Source organism: Oncorhynchus gorbuscha, linkage group LG25, assembly GCF_021184085.1.
Source record: "Oncorhynchus gorbuscha isolate QuinsamMale2020 ecotype Even-year linkage group LG25, OgorEven_v1.0, whole genome shotgun sequence".
NCBI lineage: Eukaryota > Metazoa > Chordata > Actinopteri > Salmoniformes > Salmonidae > Oncorhynchus > Oncorhynchus gorbuscha.
Window position 1 is genome coordinate 14,688,253 of NC_060197.1, and position 22,716 is coordinate 14,710,968.

At 44.3% G+C, this 22,716-nt stretch overlaps 1 protein-coding gene across 1 annotated transcript in view; it reads left to right on the plus strand.

Annotated features, from left to right (window-relative positions):
- The window catches only part of LOC124013791 (dedicator of cytokinesis protein 4-like), a 150,657-nt gene extending 128,620 nt beyond the window's left edge, over window positions 1–22,037 (plus strand). The window contains 6 exon segments of the mRNA XM_046328315.1: window positions 3,514–3,623; window positions 3,848–3,920; window positions 5,649–5,768; window positions 6,990–7,051; window positions 19,399–19,725; window positions 19,727–22,037. Of these exon segments, the coding sequence (XP_046184271.1) occupies window positions 3,514–3,623; window positions 3,848–3,920; window positions 5,649–5,768; window positions 6,990–7,051; window positions 19,399–19,725; window positions 19,727–19,867 (833 nt within the window). The 3' untranslated portion in view covers window positions 19,868–22,037.
- The last annotated feature ends 679 nt before the right edge of the window (window positions 22,038–22,716 follow it).

Sequence of the window (22,716 nt, forward strand, 5' to 3'; positions counted from 1 at the left end):
CCTTGGCAGCTCCTGTGCAACCAGAAGGACCCCTATAAAGCCACTGCCAGGACCATAAAGTGTTTAGAGAAGTACAGCAAACTGAACTGCCTGTAAGATTCCCATATGATGTCCATTCTAAAGCTAATTGCCAGATAATGTGTAATGGAAAAGGATCTACGGGCAGCCAGTGATACGCTGTAATCGTTACTGCCTGTAATGTGTTTGCGTGTATCTGTGCACACGTGTGCGTGCGTCGTCTGTGTACACATTATCCCCGGAATGAGTGTCTGGCAATCTGACAGCCAGCCCCGCAGGACAGGTCTTTTATGTGCCGAGGTTAGTGAGATGGAAACAGCCAGGGTGGAGGATGTGGAACAGGGAGCTGTTGGTTGGTCGATGATTGTTGACTGCCAGCTTCTATGCTCGTTTATTTGTGTGTATCGCTTGTCTAACAAGACCACCTTTTGCACTTGTGTTTTTTGTGTCATTATTGGTTTAACACCTATTCTCACACCCCCCCCCCCCTCTTCCTCTCTCTGTCTCTCTCTCTCGCTCTCTCTCTCGCTCTCTCTCGCCAATAAAACAAATAACACAACGCCTCTCCCCTATCTGATATCGTTAACCTAGTTAAAGCATATGTATATTGTAACTTCATCCTACTGCTACGATTGGATAGAGCGAGGCTGTAACTCACCTCCTTTTCACATCTCCTTGCATCTCTCTCCATCGCTCATATCACTTAGAGCTGCTTACTGATACTATGAGAACTAGCTTAATGGCGATGTCATTTGCTACCAAGCCATACATGTGTATAATATCTAACGAGGAGAATGAGGGTGGGGGGAAAAATATGAAACGATGATGCATGTTCTGTCTGACTCAAGTCTGTCCATTAGGCATTTTAAAACACTTCCTTCCTTTAAAACACTTCCTATTATAACAATCGTCTAATCCAACTATGAACGGACAGTTTACGGATACGATTATCGCTGGTCAGATTAGCACACCAGTAAATAACTAACGTTACACCGCAAGTCAGATGGCTCGTTGCAGAAAATGGTGCATGTTCAAAATGATAACCAGCTAACGTTAGCTAGCTACATTGGCAAAGATTATGTATGTACTGACAAGATACATGTCACTCCGCCCTTACAATCGTTGTCCACAAAGCGGCAAGGTGGGCAGTAATTCCTGCCTATCCTTTCTTTGGATTGGTGGATACATCTAATTTATTGTCATCTTCTTTTGAATATTCAATGAGGGTTGATGACAACCACGTGTATTCAATGGCGAGAGATGCTATGCTACTAGCCTTAAAGTTGCCAGGATGTCACGTGTCCTACTTATATCAGTACACTCGTAACAACTTAAGCATTACGAAACATCTATTAGATCAAATAAACCTTACGTAGCAAATAAGCCATACATTTTTTTGTTGACCAAATTCCACACTCATTGACCTCCATACAAAAGCTTCCTTGCTTGGTGGGCAAAACATCTAATAAAATGCCACCAGCTGGAGGGAGGGAGATATTCCGCCGAGTTGAGCCTCACTCTTCCTCTCTGCCATTAGCTCCTATCTGATATCTTTGCACCATGTTAATCTAGCCAGCTAACTAGCATAGTAGCTAATATAGCTAGCTAGCTAACACCACAGATGAAAGGGTTAGTTATTGTAATCTTTGCTAACAGGTCACATAGCTATCTGCTTAGCTAACTTGCTTATTGCATGCATGTCAAGGGCACATCAACACTAGCCTTATTATTAGTGAATTAACTAAACTAATATTTGCAACAGGAGTTTGATTTTGGTCACTGTGAATTCATCCATTTCTCAATACTGCAACTTTCTGTTGGAGAATGAGCTAGCTTGCTGCTGCTGATTTTTTTACTATTTGCTACATTGTAGAACAATAGTGAATACGTCAAAACTATGAAATAACACATATGTCGTAACCAAAAAAGTGTTAAACAAATCAAAATATATTTTATAATTGAGACTCTTCAAAGTAGCCACCCTTTGCCTTGATGACAGCTTTGCACACTCTTGGCATTCTCTCAACCAGCTTCATGAGGTAGTCATCTGGAATGCATTTCAATTAACAGGTGTGCCTTGTTAAAAGTTCATTTGCGGAATTTATTTCCTTAAATGCGTTTGAGCCAATTATTTGTGTTGTGACAATAGGGCGACAGAAGATATCCCTATTTGGTAAAATACCAAGTCCATATTATGTCAAGAACAGCTAAAATAAGCAAAGAGAAACGATCATTACTTTAAGACATGAAGTTCAGTCAATGCGGAAAATGTCAAGAACTTTGAAAGTTTCTTCAAGTGCAATCGCAAAAACCATCAAGTGCTATGATGAAACTTGCTCTCATGAGGATCGCCACAGGAAAGGAAGACCCAGAGTTACCTCTGCTACAGAGGATAAGTTCATTAGAGTTAACTGAACCTCAGATTGCAGCCCAAATAAATGCTTCTCTGAGTTCAAGTAACAGATGCATCTCAAAGTCAACTGTTCAGAGGAAACTATGTGAATCAGGCCTTCATGGTCAAATTGCTGCAAAGAAACCACTACTAAAGGACACCAATAATAAGAACAGACCTGCTTGGGCTAAGAAACATGAGCAATGGACATTAGACAGGTGGAAATCTGTCCTTTTGTCTGTTTGAGATGTCCAAATTTGAGATTTTTGGTTCCAACCGCCATGTCTTTGTGAGACGCAGAGCAGGTGAACTAATGATCTCCGCGGTTCCCACTGTGAAGCATGGAAGAGGAGGTGTGATAGTGTCACCAGCAAAGCACCCCCTCACTGTCTGTGATTTATTGAGAATTCAAGGCACACTTAACTAGCATGGCTACCACAGCATTCTGCAGCGATACGCTATCCCATCTGGTTTGCGCTTAGAGGGACTATCATTTGTTTTTCAACAGAACAATGACACAACACACCTCCGGGCTGTGTAAGGGCTATTTAGCCAAGAAAGAGAGTGATGGAGTGTTGCATCAGATGACCCGGCATACACAATCACCTGATCTCAACCCAATTGAGATGGTTTATGATGAGTTGAACTGCAGAGTGAAGGAAAAGCAGCCAACAATTGCTCAGCATGTGGGAACTACTTCAAGACTGTTGGAAAAACATTCCAGGTGAAGCTGGTTAAGAGAATGCCAAGAGTGTGCAAAGCTGTCATCAAGGCAAAGGGTGGCTACTTTGAAGAATCTCAAATATATTTTGATTTGTTTAACACTTTTTTACATGATTCCATAGTTTTGATCTCTTCAGTATTATTCTACAATGTAGAAAATAGTTTTAAAAAATAAGAAAAACCATTGAATGAGTAGGTGTGTCCAAACTTTTGACTGGTACTGTATGTATGCCTGTAAGACTGTAATGTCTTTTGTTAATGTTTTTAAATGTATGTACATTTTAAAGTATTTTTCGTTATGTGTTGCACCCCAGGAAGACTAGCTGTCACCAATCAAATCTACATCTAAATCTCTCCTCTCTCGTCACCTCTCCTTCCAGGTTCTCCCCAGCTCCAGGACAAACACAAGCATTCCAGAGAGAACTCCTGCCTCTCTTCCAGGGAGAGACCCGTCAGTGCCATCTACCCCAATCCCCTGGACCCTGCACAGGTGAACACACACAAACAAATGAATACTCAGACAAGTACAGTCATAATACCTTTAATTAAGATCTCTGCAGTCTGAACCAAAAGAGCTCTTCAGCCAGCATGAAATGTCACTTATAGTAGTAAGTTAAGACTGTAAAACCTGAACTCCACATAAGTCAAAATGTCTTACTCTCCTTTATGGATTTTGTAGCTTCAGTATTGTGCTGTCTTGTTTGCTTTTTCTAGAGGGCGACCCCTCATCAAATAGGTGACGCCACACTACCCCGAAGTGATCCTAACCTTTCTGCACCAGACAAAGGTAAAACATGTCTCATTGTCTTGTATGTCATCTCAGTCATTTGTCTCCATCTCTCTTTCCAGTACATGAGTATATAAGCCCAAAATCATTACATCACCAAAGTATCCTGGGCTATGTGTCGTACCAAGACACTAGCGGCCTGCTAAACAGTCGCTTCTCATCCCAGTCAGTCAATGAGATCATAGCTGTGGTCAACTGTCCGGACATGAGTGTAGTTGACAGACTGACCGGTATAGTTGACAGACTGACCGGTGAGAGTGTGACAGACTTTGTCTGGAGAGGAGACATCTGCTTCAATGACAGCCTCTCCCCATGAGGTCTATTCCTTCTCAGCTCCATCAGTATTCACAGTCAACAACAGATATGCGAGGAATCCCAAACGGCACCCTATTCCTTATATAGTTCCCTACTTTTGACCAAGGCCCATGGGGCTCTGGTCGAAAATAGTGCACTTTATAGGGAATCGGGTTCCATTTGGGACACACAAACACACATTAAATTGATGCTTTTTATATATTAATATCAGAACGCGTGAAAACACGTTTATTCCCCAAGGGTTGATGGGATACGCCTTTTCGGAAGGTTATCCATATGTATAAATGCATATGTGTGTCAGTTTTTTTATCCACAGATGCCTGTTTTGTATATTTTGTATATTATATAAGCGCTTTATATTTTTACATATTCCAGTGGGGCGGCATTTCAAATCTAGTTTGGAAGGGCCCTTGTGTAATTAAAAAAAGCTCAGCTGTTTGATTGCTTTCTTTGAAACTTCACTGAAGGTTAGAGGTTCAGGGAAAATTAACTCATGAAATTAGTATTTTATAGAAAATATAAAACACATGTGGAACTTTAATATACCTGTTTTTTTTTTTTAATCACGTCGATCCACAAGCACGGTGGTGTGCCACTTTAAGGTGTCGTCGCTCAGCTTAAGTGGAAATGCGCAAACCTGCTCTTTTACACCAGTTTGTGGAAGAATGAACTTAACACAGGAAGAGCACCTTCGTATTAACAGGAGAGAACAGGGAAGTGTTATTTACAGTGTGATTTCTCTCACTGCATTCTAAACAGCACAGCGAGGGTTTAAGATCAACTAAAACTTGTCAGTTGCATGATATTCAGTACATAAGAAGATTGAGGTGTGGTTGATTGTTATTAATAATAATTCATCATTTGTATTTGTCCTATTTCACACATATGTATGTATGAATTGGAAAGTTTTTTTTTTTTGCATATCACACTCTCTCTGAGACACCCTCGAAGAGCCGGGGTCACACCCAAGGTCTGCCATTCAACGGCGATCGTGGAGCAATTATGATGAAGTGCCTTCCTCAAGGGCACATTCATAGATTTTTCACCTTGTCGGCTCGGGAATTCAAAACTAGCGACCTTCCGGTTACTGGCCCAACGCTCTTAACTGCGAGGCTATCTGCCACCCCCACAAATTGAAGGTGCAGTCTGTCACATCTCCACCTGCCTATGCTTTATATTTAGGCTAAGAAGATCTTGAAATGTAGTAACTCTGTCATGAATGATCAGTTACAACAACCGACAGGAATCGCTACCTCTGTTATCAAATGTTCTGTTATTGACTATGATTACATTCTAATACAGATCTAGAATCTAGTCTACATCGTCTGATGTGTTGTGATATGTTGTGTCGTGTTGTAACCCAATGAGCAGTGATTGATGCATGTCTGTCTATATGTTTGTACACCAACATAGTGAGAACCACCTTCAGTAGCCGGAGTCTAGACAGTGTAAAAGAGGTCAACAACACACAGTGCTCTGACACTGTGGGAAAGTTGCTCTGTCCCCCTGTACCTCCTAGGCCACCATACTCAGGTAAACCAATCAGAACACTCGACCAATGAGGAATGGCACTAATCCTTTCCCCCATATTTTGACACCTGGTGCTTCCACCTGCTCTCTTACAAGGCTCGTTGTTACACTGTCAACTCTCTGCTATAAACTCAGCTGCTCTCTTCTATTCCTCCTGGTTTGCTTCTATAAATAACTTCTCCTTCACATGATGTACACATACTGTATAATAATGGTCTGTATTCTAGCCTGGGTGCCTGTCTGTTTCTGCTCTAGCCAACGTGTTATTATCCTGCCAAAGGCAACCATCTAGCACTGTTGAGTACACAAATTGTCCAGTACCAAAGCTATTTATTCCTTTGACTTATTGTAAATTGACTTGCCTAGTTAAATAAAGGTTAAATAAAAAATACAAAACTTTATTTTTTTTAACTTATGAACAATAATTAACTATCTGACAAGCTTTGGTACAGGAGGAAAATCAAAAAACAATCTATATGATTGACTTTGATGATGATTGCAGAAGAGTTGCTATAGACAAATAAATTGGTCAAGCTCACGTCATAAAGCCGTGAATATGTTATGAATGTCTTTTATCTGAGGGGACAACCAGTCTAGAGGGCATATTTTTCCCTCTGCTATACCGCCTGCTACTCTATAATCCAAACTATATATAATAACTATAACCAGTTAGACTCAACTATACGATTGTATAGATGAGCCTTCTCATACCATCTCCATCCACTTTAATCTCTGTGGTGCTTCAGGGGTTCATTAAATCCCCAAACAGCAAGCCTACACACACGGAAACACACACATGCAGTGCACACATACAAACAAACATATACACACAGAGTGCACACATACACACACAGATGCACATAACTCCCAAACTCCCACTTTTCAAGCCCTGAGCCTGACACTTCCAGTAAACTTAAACTTATGTTATTATATGTTTTTAGTTATATATTTATTTTGTGATTCACTAGAGCTGACTTTTCCCCCTGTTGTTGCGTTGAATTGAGTGTTTTGCCCTCCAAAGAGCAGCTGTTGGATGTATAAACAGCTTAGTGCTTGCTAAGGACCCGCGACTGTGCGATTATTTGATTCCCAAACCTACTGAAGTCCTCAGCTCTGGAGGGCTCACTCCAGTGTCATCAAGTCGACTGGTTCAAAATGGTGGCAGGAGTTAAACGTGCCCTCTTTTCTTTCTTTCTCTGTTTCTCTCCGGTTGACTGTCAACAGGCTCTTCAGCCAAGACTATGAGGTCGCAGTCCCCTCTCCCAACATCCAGATCTCCACAAAAGGTTGGTGTTGTGGTGTGTGATTGCATTTGTGTCCTCTAGTGTTCTTCTGATGCTGCTGATCTGAATGTACTGTGCACTACAAATAGGGTCAGGAGGACAGCATGGGATCAGAACCCAGAGTCCTTCATTCCAGCAGTAGATGACTCATTTGATCCTGTTTGCATGCATGCTTGTCTGAATGTGTGCGGGTCTGCGTACATACATGCATGCTTGTCTGAATGTGTGCGGGTTTGCGTACATACATGCATGCTTGCATGTGGTACGCGGTGTATGTATTTGTGCATGCATGCGTCCATCTGTGAATCTGTGGTTACTGGGCTGTGACAGATGACACTGATCCGGGTTGGCCAGCCCAGCTAAACAGAACTCAGCTGAGTCCAGGGCCCTGAAGGAGTTCTCTCAGTATAGCATCCTGCTCACCACTTAAACCACACACATTCACAAGTTTAAGTGCCAGGCATTAAAATTGGTTAAAAATACTTATTGAGGAAGTGGAACGGATGTTAGAATGAGGATTCAGGAGGTGAATGAGAATGGACCGGATGAAGCCAATGGCTGCAGATGAAGGATCCAGGGAGGGGACTCTGTAAGGGTTTGGCTTTGAGTCTCAAAACATCATCTCCAGTTCTTGATAGTTAGGCTGCTGTGGTGATGGCAATCACTCCTATGAGGTCCTTGGAAGAACCTAAAAGATACTAGATAGAAGGTAGAGAAGGAGCAATGCAAGACTTCAAAAGGCTAGTAACACCACACGACATGCACTGCGGAACAGAGAGGAGTCTGATTAGCAATGAGTAGCAGCAGCTGATGCTTGTTAAAGTGTTGCATTCAAGTCTGGTCCTCCTGAAGTTTTATTCTTAACACCATAACAACCCTATGTCTCCCCCACTCATATACCAAGAGGAAGAGCCTCTTCATTATATTATTATTATTATATTTTATTAAAAACTACCCTGGACCTTTCCTATAATCTTTTATGGGTTGTTAGCTGGCTGCTGGTGAATATATCCTGTTGAGGGTTGAGGCCAATGGAGCTGTGTATGTACAGTCGAAGTTGAAAGTTTACATACACCTTAGCCAAATACATTTAAACTCGGGTTTTCACAATTCCTTACATTTAATCCTAGTAAAAATTCCCTGTCTTAGGTCAGTTAGGATCACTACATTATTTTAAGAATGTGAAATGTCAGAATAATAGTAGAGAGAATGATTCATTTCAGCTTTTATTTCTTTCATCACATTCCCAGTGGGTCAGAAGTTTACATGCACTCCATTAGTATTTGGTAGTATTGCCTTTAAATTGTTTAACTTGGGTCAAACGTTTCGGGTAGCCTTCCACAAGCTTCCCACAATAAGTTGGGTGAATCTTGGCCCATTCCTCCTGCCAGAGCTGGTGTAACCGAGACAGGTTTGTAGGCTTCCTTGCTCACACACGCTTTTCAGTTCTGCCCACAAATTTTCTATAGGATTGAGGTCAGGGCTTTGTGATGGCCACTCCAATACCTTGACTTTGTTGCCCTTTTGCCACAACTTTGGACATATGCTTGGGGTCATTGTCCATTTGGAAGGCCCATTTGCAACAAAGCTTTAACGTCCTGACTGATGTCTTGAGATGTTGCTTCAATATATCCACATAAGTTTCCTGCCTCATGATGCCATGTATTTTGTGAAGTGCACCAGTCCCTTCTGCAGCAAAGCACCCCCACAACATGATGCTGCCACCCCTGTGCTTCACAGTTGGGATGGTGTTCTTCTGCTTGCAGTGGCTTCTTCCTTGCCGAGCGGCCTTTCAGGTTATGGAAATATAGGACTAGTTTTACTGTGGATATAGATACTTTCGTACCTGTTTCCTCCAGCATCTTCACAAGGTCCTTTGCTGTTGTTCTGGGATTGATTTGCACTTTTCGCACCAAAGTACGTTCATCTCTAGGAGACAGAACGCGTCTCCTTCCTGAGCGGTATGATGGCTGCATGATCCCATGGTGTTTATACTTGCATACTATTGTTTGTATAGATAAACGTGGTACCTTCAGATGTTTGGAAATTGCTCCCAAGGATGAACCAGACTTGTGGAGGTCGACAATTTTTTTTGTCTGATTTTGTGGAGTTCTTGTCTGATTTCTTTTGATTTCCCCATGATGTCAAGCAAAGAGGCACTGAGTTTGAAGGTAGGCCTTGAAATACATCCACAGGTACACCTCCAATTGACTCAAATGATGTCAATTAGCCTGTCAAGCATCGAAAGCCATGACACCATTTTCTAGAATTTCCCAAGCTGTTTAAAGGCACAGTCAACTTAGTGTATGTAAACTTCTGACCCACTGGAATTGTGATACCGTGAATTGTAAGTGAAATAATCTGTCTGTAAACAATTGCTGGAAAAATGACTTGTGTCATGCACAAAGTAGAACTTCCGACTTCAACTGTATGTATGTGTCATGCAGGTGAAAGAGGACCCAAAAGCGACTTAACAGAAACAGAGTTTATTTAAGTCCAAACAGGGAATAACAGAAATCCTCTAGTCTGTAGAGGGGAATAACTGGAGAAGCGGCCACAGACTGCAGGTCGCTTCGGGTAGGCGCAGGCCGTAGTTGACAGAGACACCTGCTCACACGCAGCATCTGATGAAGGCAAAAAACACGACAGGACAGGGCGATACACAATCACAGCAAAAACACGACAGGACAGGGCGAAACGCAATCACAGCATGGTGAATACTAAACAAGGAACCGACGGGACAGGAACGGAACACAAAGGAATAAATAGGGACTCTAATCAGGGGAAAGGATCGGGAACAGGTGTGGGAAGACTAAATGATGATTAGGGGAATAGGAACAGCTGGGAGCAGGAACGGAACGATAGAGAGAAGAGAGAGCGAGAGAGTGAGAGAGGGAGGGGGAGAGAGAGGGATAGAAGGAGGGAAAGAACCAAATAAGACCAGCAGAGGGAAACGAATAGAATGGGGAGCACAGGGACAAGACATGATAATAAATGACAAACATGACAGTACCCCCCACTCACCGAGCGCCTCCTGGCGCACTCGAGGAGGAATCCTGGCGGCAACGGAGGAAATCATCGATGAGTGAACGGTCCAGCACGTCCCGAGACGGAACCCAACTCCTCTCCTCAGGACCGTAACCCTCCCAATCCACTAAGTATTGGAGACCCCGTCCCCGAGAACGCATGTCCATGATCTTATGTACCTTGTAAATAGGTGCGCTCTCGACAAGGACGGGAGGGGGGGAGGGAAGACGAACGGGGGTGCGAAGAAAGGGCTTAACACAGGAGACATGGAAGACAGGATGGACGCGACGAAGATGTCGCGGAAGAAGCAGTCGCACAGCGACATGATTGACGACCTGGGAGACACGGAACGGACCAATGAACCGCGGAGTCAACTTACGAGAAGCTGTCGTAAGAGGAAGGTTGCGAGTGGAAAGCCACACTCTCTGGCCGCAACAATACCTTGGACTCTTAATCCTGCGTTTATTGGCGGCTCTCACAGTCCTCCCCGCAGACAAAGGCAGACCGGTAATGAAGTCTAAGGCGATGTGAGACCATGGTCGAGAAGGAATGGGGAGCGGTCTGAGACGACCGGCAGGAGGAGAGTTACCCGACTTAGTCTGCGCGCAGTCCGAACAAGCAGCCACGAAACGGCGCGTGTCACGCTCCTGAGTCGGCCACCAAAAGCGCTGGCGAATAGACGCAAGAGTGCCTCGAACACCGGGATGACCAGCTAACTTGGCAGAGTGAGCCCACTGAAGAACAGCCAGACGAGTGGAAACAGGAACGAAAAGGAGGTTACTAGGACAAGCGCGCGGCGACGCAGTGTGCGTGAGTGCTTGCTTAACCTGTCTTTCAATTCCCCAGACTGTTAACCCGACAACACGCCCATAAGGAAGAATCCCCTCGGGATCAGTAGAAGCCACAGAAGAACTAAACAGACGGGATAAGGCATCAGGCTTGGTGTTCTTGCTACCCGGACGGTAAGAAATCACAAACTCGAAACGAGCGAAAAACAACGCCCAACGAGCTTGACGGGCATTAAGTCGTTTGGCAGAACGGATGTACTCAAGGTTCTTATGGTCTGTCCAAACGACAAAAGGAACGGTCGCCCCCTCCAACCACTGTCGCCATTCGCCTAGGGCTAAGCGGATGGCGAGCAGTTCACGGTTACCCACATCATAGTTGCGCTCAGATGGCGACAGGCGATGAGAAAAATAAGCGCAAGGATGAACCTTATCGTCAGACTGGAAGCGCTGGGATAGAATGGCTCCCACGCCTACCTCTGAAGCGTCAACCTCGACAATGAATTGTCTAGTGACGTCAGGAGTAACGAGGATAGGAGCGGACGTAAAACGTTCTTTTAGAAGATCAAAAGCTCCCTGGGCGGAACCGGACCACGTAAAACACGTCTTGACAGAAGTAAGAGCTGTGAGAGGGGCAGCAACTTGACCGAAATTACGAATGAAACGCCGATAGAAATTAGCGAAACCTAAAAAGCGCTGCAACTCGACACGTGACCTTGGAACGGGCCAATCACTGACAGCTTGGACCTTAGCGGAATCCATCTGAATGCCTTCAGCGGAAATAACGGAACCGAGAAAAGTAACGGAGGAGACATGAAAAGAGCACTTCTCAGCCTTTACGTAGAGACAATTCTCTAAAAGGCGCTGTAGAACACGTCGAACGTGCTGAACATGAATCTCGAGTGACGGAGAAAAAATCAGGATATCGTCAAGATAGACAAAAACAAAGATGTTCAGCATGTCTCTCAGAACATCATTAACTAATGCCTGAAAAACAGCTGGCGCATTGGCGAGACCGAACGGCAGAACCCGGTACTCAAAATGCCCTAACGGAGTGTTAAACGCCGTTTTCCACTCGTCCCCCTCTCTGATGCGCACGAGATGGTAAGCGTTACGAAGGTCCAACTTAGTAAAGCACCTGGCTCCCTGCAGAATCTCGAAGACTGATGACATAAGGGGAAGCGGATAACGATTCTTAACCGTTATGTCATTCAGCCCTCGATAATCCACGCAGGGGCGCAGAGTACCGTCCTTCTTCTTAACAAAAAGAACCCCGCCCCGGCCGGAGAGGAAGAAGGCACTATGGTACCGGCGTCAAGAGACACAGACAAATAATCCTCGAGAGCCTTACGTTCGGGAGCCGACAGAGAGTATAGTCTACCTCGAGGAGGAGTGGTCCCCGGAAGGAGATCAATACTACAATCATACGACCGGTGAGGAGGAAGGGAGTTGGCTCGGGACCGACTGAAGACCGTGCGCAGATCATGATATTCCTCCGGCACTCCTGTCAAATCGCCAGGTTCCTCCTGAGAAGTAGGGACAGAAGAAACGGGAGGGATGGCAGACATTAAACACTTCACATGACAAGAAACGTTCCAGGATAGGATAGAATTACTAGACCAATTAATAGAAGGATTATGACATACTAGCCAGGGATGACCCAAAACAACAGGTGTAAACGGTGAACGGAAAATCAAAAAGAAATAGTCTCACTGTGGTTACCAGATACTGTGAGAGTTAAAGGTAGTGTCTCAAATTTGATACTGGGAAGATGACTACCATCTAAGGCAAACATGGGCGTAGGCTTGTCTAACGGTCTGAAAGGAATGTTATGTTTCCGAACCCATGCTTCGTCCATGAAACAACCCTCAGCCCCAGAGTCAATCAAGGCACTGCATGTAGCACCCGAACCGGTCCAGCGTAGATGGACCGACATAGTAGTACAAGATCTAGATGAAGAGGCCTGAGTAGTAGCGCTCACCAGTAGCCCTCCGCTTACTGATGGGCTCTGGCCTCTTACTGGACATGAATTAACAAAATGTCCAGCAACTCCGCAATAGAGGCACAGGCGGTTGGTGATCCTCCGTTCCCTCTCCTTAGTCGAGATGCGAATCCCTCCCAGCTGCATGGGCTCAGTCTCAAAGCCAGAGGAGGGAGATGGTTGCGATGCGGAGCAGGGAAACACCGTTGATGCGAGCTCTCTTCCACGAGCCCGGTGACGAAGATCTACCCGTCGTTCTATGCGGATGGCGAGAGCAATCAAAGAGTCCACATCTGAAGGAACCTCCCGGGAGAGAATCTCATCCTTAACCACAGCGTGGAGTCCCTCCAGAAAACGAGCGAGCAGCGCCGGCTCGTTCCACTCACTAGAGGCAGCAAGAGTGCGAAACTCAATAGAATAATCCGTTATGGACCGTTCACCTTGGCATAAGGAAGCCAGGGCCCTAGAAGCCTCCCTACCAAAAACTGAACGGTCAAAAACCCGAATCATCTCCTCTTTAAAGTTCTGGAACTTGTTAGAGCAATCAGCCCTTGCCTCCCAGATAGCTGTGCCCCATTCTCGAGCCCGGCCAGTAAGGAGTGAAATGACGTAAGCAACCCGAGCTCTCTCTCTAGAGTATGTGTTGGGTTGGAGAGAGAACACAATCTCACACTGCGTGAGAAAGGAGCGGCACTCAGTGGGCTGACCGGAGTAGCAAGGTGGGTTATTAACCCTAGGTTCTGGAGGCTCGGCAGGCCAGGAAGTAACAGGTGGCACGAGACGTAGACTCTGGAACTGTCCAGAGAGGTCGGAAACCTGAGCGGCCAGGTTCTCCACGGCATGGCGAGCAGCAGACAATTCCTGCTCGTGTCTGCCGAGCATGGCTCCTTGGATCTTGACGGCAGTGTAACGAGCGTCTGAAGTCGCTGGGTCCATTCCTTGGTCGGTTCCTTCTGTCATGCAGGTGAAAGAGGACCCAAAAGCGACTTAACAGAAACAGAGTTTATTTAAGTCCAAACAGGGAATAACAGAAATCCTCTAGTCTGTAGAGGGGAATAACTGGAGAAGCGGCCACAGACTGCAGGTCGCTTCGGGTAGGCGCAGGCCGTAGTTGACAGAGACACCTGCTCACACGCAGCATCTGATGAAGGCAAAAAACACGACAGGACAGGGCGATACACAATCACAGCAAAAACACGACAGGACAGGGCGAAACGCAATCACAGCATGGTGAATACTAAACAAGGAACCGACGGGACAGGAACGGAACACAAAGGAATAAATAGGGACTCTAATCAGGGGAAAGGATCGGGAACAGGTGTGGGAAGACTAAATGATGATTAGGGGAATAGGAACAGCTGGGAGCAGGAACGGAACGATAGAGAGAAGAGAGAGCGAGAGAGTGAGAGAGGGAGGGGGAGAGAGAGGGATAGAAGGAGGGAAAGAACCAAATAAGACCAGCAGAGGGAAACGAATAGAATGGGGAGCACAGGGACAAGACATGATAATAAATGACAAACATGACAGTATGTACACTATGTGAACAGCTTTCTCCTGGCATCTGCCAAACCCAGATTCGTTGGACTGACAGGTGGTGATGCGTGATTCATCACTCCAGTCCACTAGCAGCGAGCTTTACACCACTCCAACCGACGCTTGGCATTGTGCATGGTGAGCTTAGGCTTGTATGTGCTGCTCGGCCATGGAAACCCATTATTTGAAGCTCCCGACGGAAAGTTATTTTGCTGACGTTTCTTCCAGAGGCAGTTTGGGACTTGGTGGTGAGGGTTGCAACCGAGGACAGACGATTGGTATGTGCTACACGCTTCAGCACTCGGCGGTCCCGTTCTTTAAGCTTGTGTGGCCTACTACTTCACAGCTGATACGTTTTTGGTCCTAGACGTTTCCACTTCACAATAACAGCACTTACAGTTGACCAGGCCAACTCTGGCAGGGCAGACATTTTACAAAACGACTTGTAGGAAAGGTGGCATCCTATGACGGTGCCACATTGAAAGTCACTGAGCTCTTCACTAAGGCCATTCTTTTGCCAACGTTTGTCTATGGAGTTTGCATGGCTGTCTGCTAAATGTTATACACCTGTCAGCAAACGGTGTGTCTGAAATAGCTGAATACACTTGTACTGTGTTCGGAGTTTGTTATAACCAATATGTGACAGCAAAATGGATACCGAAGACGTGAAAAAGAAACTCGAATTGTGCAAATGTTTACTGGTTGTTCAGGAGGGAAAGGGGAAGTCAGATCTGTGGAAGACATTTGACTTAGTTGTGGAAACTGCTGGAGCTCAAGAGGAATGGAGCAAGCGTTGCATGTGCTTGTATGCCATGCAGTTGCTGTTAGATTACAATGTAATTTTCTCTGACATTTTGGAACAGTGTTAACAACACCAGAGAGTCTGTTCTAATGAAAACATATATATGTATATGCTATATATACTAAAAGCAGTTGCATGCGTTTGTGAATTGCGGTTTATTTATTATTTTGGCTGATTATTCACAGCTCTATTTATTTTTCTTATTTTTTATTTTTTTTTAAGCTAAAAAGGTTGATTTGCCTTTCAAAGCATGAATGTCTCGTCTGCTGTGTGACGGCATGGACGAATGAGGGATTGATTGATAGACACAGTAGCCTAGATATTGAAATATAGGCCTAAGTAAGTTATGGTATTAAGACTAAGCAGGACACGCTCTTAGGCCTACAGCTCGATGGTGGTTATACCAGGCTGCAACACCAAGCCTCCTAATGATAACGACATGACTTATTATTATAATGATGATCATAATAATAATTGTAATAATTACAATAAGAAGGGGATCAAGAAAAAGGAGGATATAGGAACGAGAGCTGCGTGCATATTACCTGTGACAAACCGGTGCTGTTAGATTACAGTATAAATGTTCTGCCTGTTTGTAAGTGTAAACAACACTACATATTTTATAAGTAATACTAGTCTGTTCTAATAAAAACAAACTAATGTAAAGCCTTTATTACAGCATAGCAAAGAATAGTGAATCTATGAAATTGCTTTCTCCAACATATGCCTTTGAATGAGGCTTGGTTCTCACAGAATCAGCAGGCTATTAAACAAACACTCAAACAGGCAAGAGAAGCAATATCTGTCTTATTTCTGTAGATATATATGGATAATTTATAAAGCCAGGCACATGTAACATTTAGGCTGTTGATTATAGACCTAATTAAGTTGTGATTTCCTTCTCTCCTCACATCTTAGACAGTTAGGCAAAGGCAAGGGCTGTTTCCTGGTCTCTGCTGCTGCCTCTGCCACATTCATTTTCTATTATCCACATAGCAACATAGGGAAAGGCGGCAATTAGAAATGTCCTTGTTTTTGAATGAAAAGCTTTTTTTTTTATACATCAAATTGAAATACAGTGCAGACATGATTAATGTTGTAAATGACTATTGTAGCTGGAAACGGCTGATTTAAAAAAAAATGGAATATCTACATAGGCGTACAGGGGCCCATTTATCAGCAGCCATCACTCCTGTGTTCCAATGGCATGTTGTGTTAGCTAATCCAAGTTTGACACTCTGCCTAGAAGGCCAGCATCCCGGAGTCACCTCTTCACTGTTGATGTTGAGACTGGTGTTTTGTGGGTACTATTTAATGAAGCTGCCATTTAAGGACTTGTAGGGCATCTGTTTCTCAAACGAGACACTCTAATGTACTTGTCCTCTTGCTAAGTTGTGCACCGGGGCCTCCCCTCTTTCTATTCTTGTTAGAGCCTGTTTACGCTGTTCTGTGAAGGAAGTTGTACACAGCGTTGTACGAGATCTTCAGTTTCTTGGCAATATCTTGCATAGAAAATACCTTCATTTCACAGAACAAGAATAGAATGACGAGTTTCAGAAGAAAGTCTTTGTTTCTGGCCATTTTGAGCCTGCAATTGAACCAACAAATGCTGATGCTCCAGATACTCAAGTTGTATTGCTTCTTTAATCAGAACAACAGTTTTCAGCTGTGCAAACATCATTTCAAAAGGGTTTTCTAATGATAAATTAGCCTTTTAAAATGATCAACCTGTATTAGCTAACAACGTGCCATTGGAACACAGGAGTGATAGTCTCTGATAATGGGCCTCTGTACGCCTATGTAGAAATTCCTACAATAATCATTTTCAACATGAACCATGTCTACACTGTTTTTCTGATCAATTTGATGTTATTTTAATGGACAAAAAAGGTGCTTTTCTTTTCAAAAACAAGGACATTTCTAAGTGACCACAAAATTTTGAACGGTAGTGTATATTAGTGTTGCACCATTATTTTTTCACATACTATAACCATATACAATTTCAGTATCATGTCTTGATGAGTGGACTGACATTCCCGTGGCCTCCTCAATGGATTAGTCCACTGAGACAGGCGCGAATCAAACATGCGTGTGGGTGTGGGTGTGTGCCTGACTGAATACCTGTGTGTGTCGAGGGTGTGTGCCTGACTGAATACCTGTGTGTGTGGAGGGTGTGTGCCTGACTGAATACCTGTGTGTGTCGAGGCTGTGTGCCTGACTGAATGCCTGTGTGTGTGGAGGGTGTGTGCCTGACTGAATGCCTGTGTGTGTGGAGGGTGTGTGCCTGACTGAATACCTGTGTGTGTCGAGGCTGTGTGCCTGACTGAATACCTGTGTGTGTCGAGGCTGTGTGCCTGACTGAATGCCTGTGTGTGTCGAGGGTGTGTGCCTGACTGAATGCCTGAGTGTGTCGAGGGTGTGTGCCTGACTGAATGCCTGTGTGTGTCGAGGGTGTGTGCCTGACTGAATGCCTGTGTGTGTGGAGGGTGTGTGCCTGACTGAATGCCTGTGTGTGTCGAGGGTGTGTGCTTGACTGAATGCCTGTGTGTGTCGAGGGTGTGTGCCTGACTGAATACCTGTGTGCCTGACTGAATGCCTGTGTGTGTCGAGGGTTTGTGCTTGTGCATCTCTATCTGTTCTACTAATGCTGTTGAGTATTCTGACAGTACTTTGAATGTCTGTGTGCTGTATGGTTTCTCTGTTGGTTGTCAGGCAGTACTTTGAATGTCTGTGTGCTGTATGGTTTCTCTGTTGGTTGTCAGGCAGTACTTTGAATGTCTGTGTGCTGTATGGTTTCTCTGTTGGTTGTCAGGCAGTACTTTGAATGTCTGTGTGCTGTATGGTTTCTCTGTTGGTTGTCAGGCAGTACTTTGAATGTCTGTGTGCTGTATGGTTTCTCTGTTGGTTGTCAGGCAGTACTTTGAATGTCTGTGTGCTGTATGGTTTCTCTGTTGGTTGTCAGGCAGTACTTTGAATGTCTGTGTGCTGTATGGTTTCTCTGTTGGTTGTCAGGCAGTACTTTGAATGTCTGTGTGCTGTATGGTTTCTCTGTTGGTTGTCAGGCAGTACTTTGAATGTCTGTGTGCTGTATGGTTGCTCTGTTGGTTGTCAGGCAGTACTTTGAATGTCTGTGTGCTGTATGGTTTCTCTGTTGGTTGTCAGGCAGTATTGAACCACAATTGAATTATCTTCCCCCTCTATGTCGTCTCATGTTCTCATCCACATTGGCTTTCGCCTGTCAGATAACTCTGCTAATGAGCTATTTATTATCTAGCACCAGCCTGCATGTGGCAAGGCAGTTTAGAAGTGACATTTTAACAGGATTTTATAAATCTACATTGAGAAATTCATATTTTTTGTTAGAAAATAAAATACAGTTTGTCTTTGCACTGGCAGTTTTTTATAAGTGAGGCACAAACAGCAACACAAATACAACGCCTTTGTGTGTGTGTGTGTGTGTGTGTGTGTGTGTGTGTGTGTGTGTGTGTGTGTGTGTGTGTGTGTGTGTGTGTGTGTGTGTGTGTGTGTGTGTGTGTGTGTGTGTGTGTGTGTGTGTGTGTGTGTGTGTGTGTGTGTGTGTGTGTGTGTGTGTGTGATAATGGAGCCTGTTGGAGGTCTGCTGAGGGGTCTTCTATGATTGTGCTGTGAGGGGCAGCTCAGCGCTCCAGGCCTTTGAGATTTGTGGGGAATATTAACATATCAACGAGCATTTTAGCTTCAGTCTTGTTGAGAGAAGTTACATGAATATATCGAATTGTCAGACAGAAACATGAATTTGCTGCGTCGCAGCACGACAAACTGTAGCAAAAATAACATATCAATTGTCCACTCCACTAAATCCAATTAGAGTAACAAGATATAACAGTATTTCCATGTAATTTCTCAGAAAACATTTTGACAACGTATTGGATTCCTCACGATGGAACTGCCGGATATTGTATTTCTCCGTCCCAATGCACACTGACATATGATGAGGTGGAACAAGCACTGTGGCACTGTCAGTCTGTCTGGTGTCTTCATTCTTATGCTTCATAGGCTTTATTGTTCCTTTATGCTATACCTCATTAGGCTGTGAAGCACACATGTGCAGTCTTAAGGAGATTGGTACTTTTTCTGTTTGAGCGATCGGCTGTGGTTGGTTCTCCGTTTCTGCTTGGTTCTCCGTTTGGTTCTCTTTTTCTGTTGTGTTTCTGATTGTCTCTCTGTTTCTGTCTCTCCATAGAGTTCGTTGCCGCCCTTCACGCCCTCACCCACTGAGTGCCAGTCGGCTGGACTGGTGTCCAACTCGCCCGTCCTCTCCGGTAGCTACAGCAGCGGCATCTCCTCCATGAGTCGCTGCAGTGTGTCCGAGGCGTCGGGCACCGAGGCAACCGCTGGAGACCACCCCGCCCACCAGGGGCCCACTATGCCCAACTCGGTCTCCTCGGGCTCGGACGAGCTCATCCGCCGCGAGAACAAGACGCCGCCGCCCTACAGCGTGTACGAGCGCTCCAACCCTCGTAGGCCGGTTCCCCTCCCCCACAGTCTCTCCATCCCTCCCAGTGTGGACCCCCCCGGCCCTGCCCCCCAAGCCCCACCAGCTACGCACTAGCAGCATGAAGCTGGTCCCAACTTCGGACCCTCGCAGGGCCGACGGGGTGCCCCATGTCCCCAGACCCAGACCTCTCCCCAGGAAGGTCTCCCAGCTATAGGCTGGGTGAGGACCTACAACCCTAGTGGGTTGATGGGTGACACCACTGGCGCGTTTTGCACTTTTTACACTGTCTTCTCTTCAGTTTGGTAATCCCAGGCTCTGCCCAAGACAGTCTCAAGACTCGTGAGTCGGTCTCATTGTGAAGATCTTTTTTTCGAAAGGGCTTTGCAATGACTGACTTTGTCATTCCGCACTTTTAGCTCCAGTACAGTAGTAGGTTCCACACGGTAAATTGCTGCGTTTATCAGAAGAAAAATGAAGACAGCGAATTTAGGTGTCGATTTTTTGATAGATGTAATAGTCCCAATATATGTATATATTGGTTATATATATAAGAAGTGTTTTGCCTTAAGTATTGGAAACAGAGTCTTTTATCCATGAGTCTTGCACGTTTTTTGAAGTACACTGTACTTTTCTATATAGCTAAAAAGGTGCTAGAGGTCTCATGCATATGCATTTCAGTTTATGGTAGTAGCTGAGGGTGTGTTCACATACATCAAAAATGGTACCGGAACAGGAATGAAAGATTTACCTATTTGATCATTTCTTTCATTGTCATGACCATTTGAAAGTGCGGTGTAGCTAAAATTGATGCCTCGTTTTTATTCTTGGAGAATTGTAGTCGTAACAAGTTACTCAGAAATCCACCCATTTTGTGATATTGAATCGCTCAAATCTCTTGACCTTTCTTCAAGCTCTACTCTAAGCCATAAAGAGCTCCTTCCATCTTTGAAATCCACTTTCCTAGACCAATGCACATGTTTCCAAGAATCCATTGTTCTTGCATCTGACACGTGCCACTAAATTGAAGGCTGTAGCTCTAGTAAATTGTGTGTAGCTCTTATTAATTGGAGGCCATTGCTGTAAGAGGGGCCAGAGATGTGGACACACCCTAACCCTCCGGCATGGAGTGCGGTATGTATGTGGTGGTGGATCATTTGGTGGGTTAACCAAGTATTGTGCCAAAGGAAGATGTACTCTTATGTATGCTGTAACGACAAACTAGAATCCTGAACCTGGAAACTGGAATCACTCCATTGACTAGACCAGCTGAGTTTGTACTAGCCCACAATGAAAACAACAGACTTTCAGACAAATCCAGTTATTAAGATGAAAAGTCATTGTGTGGGGGGGGGGGTATATGAATGACAACTGTTACAAGTAAGGAATGGAGATATGAGATTAGCACAAATGAGTTTGAATCTGCATTAACAGTGGTTGCATCACCAAGGACTCACTCCACCTCTTGAGTTGTTGTCCTGGCGACCACAATGGGCATTGGAAGTGCAGTATGTATGATGGAAAAGATGCCCGCTATCTGCCACCCAGTAACTGCCGGCAACTCGTACACACACACACACACACACACACACACACACACACACACACACACACACACACACACACACACACACACACACACACACACACACACACACACACACACACACACACACACACACACACACACACACACACACACACACACACACACACACGCGAGGGCTGCTCTTCTATTTGAGAATCTTTTTAGAACACCATTTTTCAACGAATCATTGTATGGTCACGCTTGTACAGTACAGCCGAGTGAGTTAGAGGTGTTGTCTCCGTTTGACATTCGCGGTGGACAGAGTGTACTGGTATCGAGTCCTCTTCTCCTGTTCTACGGTATCTAGGGAGTCGTCACATCAGGTGGTTTCTGGTCAGTGTTTTATGAAGAGAAGACGACACTGTTTGTTTTTGTAATAAAACGTTTTTAAAACCGTGCGTAAATATTGATCACTTAATTCAGTACAACGGTTTTCAGAATTAACTTGGGTATGGTTTGTATGTTTGACTTTTGTATGTTTCATTTCCTTTTTAATTAGTTGTGAATTGTTTGGATCAAATATTCACATTAATCAGTACTTGAGAAATTGTAAATTATATAATGATGAGATTGTTGTAAGTATGCCAAATATACTACCTTTTGTGTATTACTATTATTGTAAATATTGTGTTTTTAACAAAGTGTAGCTAATACACATTTACAGCTTTGAATGTTGGAACAGCAAATTGTTATAAGTGTCAAAAGAATGCTGTTTTAGTGAGTGTAGAAGTCTATTGTAATGCATATCTACACCTACGGTAACACATTTACATGCTCAATAAACTGCCCTATGTAATGACATTGTGCTCAAGCATACCTCTAAATCATTCCCAGCTCTAACCTGTTAAAAACAACTCAGTGATAATTACTTCGATAATAGTTGCGTTGTACAGTGAGGGGGAAAAAGTATTTGATCCCCTGCTGATTTTGTATGTTTGCCCACTGACAAAGAAATGATCAGTCTATCATTTTAATGGTAGTTTTATTTGAACAGTGAGAGACGGAATAACTAAAAAGTCCAGAAAAACGCACGTCAAAAATGTTATAAATTGATTTGCGTTTTAATGAGGGAAATAAGTATTTGAGCCCCTCTGCAAAACATGACTTAGTACTTGGTGGCAAAACCCTTGTTGGTAATCAGAGGTCAGACATTTCTTGTAGTTGGCCACCAGGTTTGCCCACTTCTCAGGAGGGATTTTGTCCCACCCCTCTTTGCAGATCTTCTCCGAGTCATTAAGGTTTCGAGGCTGACGTTTGGCAACTCGAACCTTCAGCTCCCTCCACAGATTTTCTATGGATCAAGGTCTGGAGACTGGCTAGGCCACTCCAGGACCTTAATGTGCTTCTTCTTGAGCCACTACTTTGTTGCCTTGGTTGTGTGTTTTGGGTCATTGTCATGCTGGAATACCCATCCACGACCCATTTCCAATGCCCTGGCTGAGGGAAGGAGGTTCTCAACCAAGATTTGACGGTCCCTG